Source organism: Hydra viridissima, unplaced genomic scaffold, assembly GCF_058129835.1.
Source record: "Hydra viridissima isolate aposymbiotic clone 2 unplaced genomic scaffold, HvirCarnegie_v1 scaffold_10, whole genome shotgun sequence".
Taxonomy (NCBI): Eukaryota; Metazoa; Cnidaria; class Hydrozoa; order Anthoathecata; family Hydridae; genus Hydra; species Hydra viridissima.
In genome coordinates, this window is record NW_028324309.1 from 15,062,282 (window position 1) to 15,066,638 (window position 4,357).

General features: G+C 37.0%; 1 protein-coding gene across 1 annotated transcript; it reads left to right on the forward strand.

Annotated features, from left to right (window-relative positions):
• The first annotated feature begins 3,311 nt into the window (after positions 1–3,311).
• On the forward strand, positions 3,312–4,121 carry LOC149883317 (uncharacterized). The gene has a single exon (XM_090101058.1). The coding sequence runs from the start codon at positions 3,312–3,314 to the stop codon at positions 4,119–4,121; it is 810 nt and encodes a 269-aa protein (XP_089957184.1).
• Positions 4,122–4,357: the final 236 nt, after the last annotated feature.

A 4,357-nucleotide genomic window follows, 5' to 3' on the forward strand; every position in this document is an offset into this window, starting at 1 on the left:
GTGACTCTCTCTTAAGACATTTACAAATGAAAAACAATATCTCAAAAAATATCAAAAAAGGTAGTAAAGAAAATACACAGTTAATCATAAAAACAAAAAACTCCATCGAAACCTATAATTTAAGAATAAAGATCAACATTCAAATTGGCTCTACTACATTACTTACTAAATAAACAAAAATAAATCACAACGATCCCGTAGCATAAAAAATATTTAGGAACTTTTTATCAAAATTACATAAAGTAACAAACTTTTATTCAGATTCAAAATTTTTGCAAACATAATAATCGGTTTGATGTGCACAATCCTCATGTGCCCAAATTTTTCAGTCCATGAACTGAACCCATTTTTCGTTAGGTTTACTTTAATAGAAAGGCGTAAAACAAGTTAAGCATAAATATCGTCGTTATAGTAGGAGAGAATTAGCGAAAAATAGGATCGAACCCGGACAAAAATGGTATAAATCTGAAATTTTGCAGAGAGAAAGTTGACAGTGTCTGGATGAGCGTAAAAAAAAGCACCGTTGATTGCGCTACGGGAACATTCCTTTTGAGGCAATTTGGGGTACAAAAAAGGGGCAATTTTGACAGCACCAAAATATCATAAACTTTATATCGTTGGATTGAAAATTTAATGCTGATCAATATTTTATATAAGAACTATTACTTGAAAAAAATTATTTTTTAAGTTATTTATATTAGTTATTTATTACCTTCTTCTCGGACAAGTCTATTATTACTCTTAAAAGGTTTAACTGAACCATGAAAAAATATTATGCAAAATAAAATAAATTTCAACACAAATGAAAATGTCTGAGGATCCAAAAAGGATCTTAAAAATCTGTGATAAACTTTTGCAAATAGCAGAAATTAAAGAGTATTTTCATGAAAGTAAAAAAGAAGAGGAGGAATGGAGAGAAAGATTAAGAAAAAAGTTTCCTTTACTGTTAAAAAAATGAGAAGAATCATTTGCATTGACGAGAATAAGTTGAAAGGCACCGTTTATTTTAACGATCATTTGGATCATCCTCCTAGACGGCTTTGTCGACGTTCCAGATGTGAAATATTTGCTCAAAGAGACATTAAGTTGAACCGTTTATCCAAACAGACGATTGTTTTTATGTTTGGGATTAAAGTGGATAGAGGTGTTGCTTTGGTGAATTTGAGGCACGAGCTAAATTTAAAGCTGAATTATTTCAGTCACTTTTTGCTTTTTTCAGTCTGTAGAGAACATCTTCATGGAGATTTATAACAGAAGCGACAAGGACGCCGTGATTAAAAAGGGAGAGAGCCTTTGCATCGTGAATTTCTTTTAGATCATATCCAGGGAAGAAAATTTTTTATTTCTCCTTAATAAAAAATGGAATATAACAGTTATAAAGAAATATACCCCACTCTTCCAACGGCCCAAGTGAACAAAAGAATGGCTTTGAAAGCGGAAAAGCATGAAAAGATAAAAGTGCTGGCAGAGTCAAAATTGAACACGATCAGCGAGCACATTTCCAAAGCGTTGATGGATAATAAAATAAGCGATTCAGAGTTTCAATTGATTCTTGGTGAGCTTCAAAAGTTTAAGACCATGACGGAGGAAATACGAACCAAAACTAAAAACGGAATAGATGAATTGGCTAAAGAGAACTTGATCCAAAAAGGTCGAGATGACGCGATTAAAGCGTTTAACAATTTTTATAAGAAGGGATCTGAAAAATAATTTCTATCGTATTTTAAAAACCATGTCTTTTTTTAAAATACAAGACCCGAACAAAAGAGATGAAATTGTGAGAGAGATTAATGACAGAAGAAAGAGGATTTATCAGAACAGCATCAACGACAACATTTTAGATGCAAATTTTCAGACGGATGTGGGAAAGCTGTTTAAGCCTCTTATTCAAAGCAACGAAAAGACGCTCAAAAAGATAAAATCCGAAGTTAAAAACGAGGTTAAAAGCGAGGTTAAAAACGAGGAGGTTAAACCCGAGCCTTTTTTAGAATCAACAGGATCTATTTTTCCTGAGGGCGACCAATTTATAAAAAGTTTGTTTGATCTGGACACAAGAGCAAAATTTAAAAGAAGCTTTAAGAACAAGTTTGAATTGAGCAAAAGCGATGGTCAATATACGATTGGAAAAATGGGAGTGATGTTTGAAGGAAACGATATGATTGTTGGAGGCGAAAAGTATGAAGGAACAAAAGGCCTTTGGGATCTCATGACCAATCCAAGCCTTTCAAATAACGTGACAGCAGAAGATGTTGCTAATTACTCGAAAATTTTAGTAGAGAGTGAGGCTGTAAAGTCGGATGCGAGGTATAACAAACCCAGAGCTTCAGAGATTGAAAAATACAATCAATTCATCATCCCTATTGAAAATGAGCTGAAATCTCACAAAACTGAAAGTAGAGAAGATCCTGTTTCAGTTCCTACTAGTTACGATCTTCAAATGCTTGATCGAAATCTTGCTGAAAAAGAAAAGAGGAAGGAACAGTTAAGAAAGGATTATCGTGAGGGTCTGACACGCATTGAAGAAGCGAAAGATACGATGAGCGTTGAAGAATATAATAATTACAAGGATCGCATGAAAAAAGCTTATGACAGGAGAAAGAAAGGTTTAGGAGTGATCGTTCTTCCTAGCGATCCGAATGCGTTGGTGGAAAAGCTTGAATTGAGCGTGGCTGCTTGTCGTGCTGGGAATACGGGATCGAGAAATGAAGCTGTGAGCATTTGCGATGAGCTGTTGAGGCAAAAGGTGATTAGCAAAAACCAGTACAAATCGATAATGAAGGTAATCTGAAGGAATAATTTTTTTTCTCGTATTTAAAAATGATCATTTACAGAAACAGATATGTTAAGAAACACGTTGTTGGAGGAAGTGGAATCATGGACACGTTGCGTCATTTTTTAAAAAGAGCAGCAGCATCAGGCGCGTCAAGAGCAGCGTCTAATTTGGCTGGCAAGATTGCAAAAAGCGAGTTGGGAAGAGAGGCGATTACAGCTGCAAAAACTGCAGGGAAAGAGTTGACTTCTTCGGCGATTGCGACAGCAAAAGATGTGGCCATTGACCAAGGCAAAAAGGCGCTAGAAAAGGTGTATGCCAAAACTGGAACTCCTAATCCTCAAAAGGTTCCGCTTACTCAAAAAAGTAAAGACATTATTTCCGGAATGGTCGGACCTCCAAAGGTGAGCAGCGATTATTCCTCTCTTGGAGGGTCTCTGTCCATGAAAAACGCTATCCGAATCCAAGACCTGGTAAAACTGGGAAGAGGACTGAAGATCGCATGAAGGATCTGAAAAATTTTTTTCTTTGGTATAGAAAAATGGCAAATTCAGATGTTTTAGACATTACAGAAGAAATCATCATTGATGAAGATATTGAGAGATATGAATTTCACGAATATGAACCGGTCAGCAACAATTTAAGCACGTCCAGTGAGATAAGAATCAACATTGAGCAGCAAGATTTGTTCACGCGTCCCTGTGATGCTTACCTTTTGGTGGAAGGAAGACTGACAAAAGCAGACGGTACTTCCTATGCGGATGCGGATGTGGTTACTCTTGTTAACAACGGCATCATGCACCTGTTCAGTCAGATTTCTTATCAGTTGTCGAATCAAGAGATTGAGACCATATACAGTCCAGGTCAAGCCACTACCTTGCTGGGTTTCCTGAAATATCCTGTAGAGTTCCAAGTGTCGGAAGGAATGAATCAGCTGTGGCAAAGAGACAGCACTGCCCTTGCCGATCTTGTAGGCAATAGCGGTTTTAGCGCAAGACAGGATTTCATCATTAAGCAGCCTGCTGATAAAGGGAGCTTTTCATTTTGCATTCCTTTGAAGCACATTTTTGGTTTATGTGAAGATTACGAAAAAGTTTTTTACGGATTCAAGCACACGATAACCCATGTAAGAAAGAGCGACGTTGATGCGATTTTTAAGAGCGAGGCAACAGCTGCAGGAAAAGTAACCTTGAGCAAACTGTCTTTGTTTATGCCTCATGTCACTCCCTCTGTTACGGCCAACAACCGTCTTTACAAACTCATCGAGTCCAAAGTGGACGTTCCGTTGACGTTTAGATCCAGACAGTGCGACACCATTGTCCAATACGTTCAGTTGGAGGTTAAGTGCTAGATCAGCCAGTGAACGACCGAGATACATCATTGTTGGATTTCAGACTAATAAAGACGGTAGTCAAGATCTAAACCCTTCCGTGTTCAACCACTGCGATTTGAAAAACATGTATGTGACCTTAAACAGCGAAAGGTATCCTGCTGTGGATTACGACTTGGCCTTTACAAACAACAAATTTTCAAGGGCTTACAGAGACGCATGCAAGTTTGACAACAAGATTTTTGGAATCAGCGAAA

What these genes read in the sequence shown, in the direction of transcription:
- LOC149883317 (XM_090101058.1), top strand. Translation starts at nt 3,312, where the DNA reads ATGGCAAATTCAGATGTTTTAGACATTACAGAAGAAATCATCATTGAT.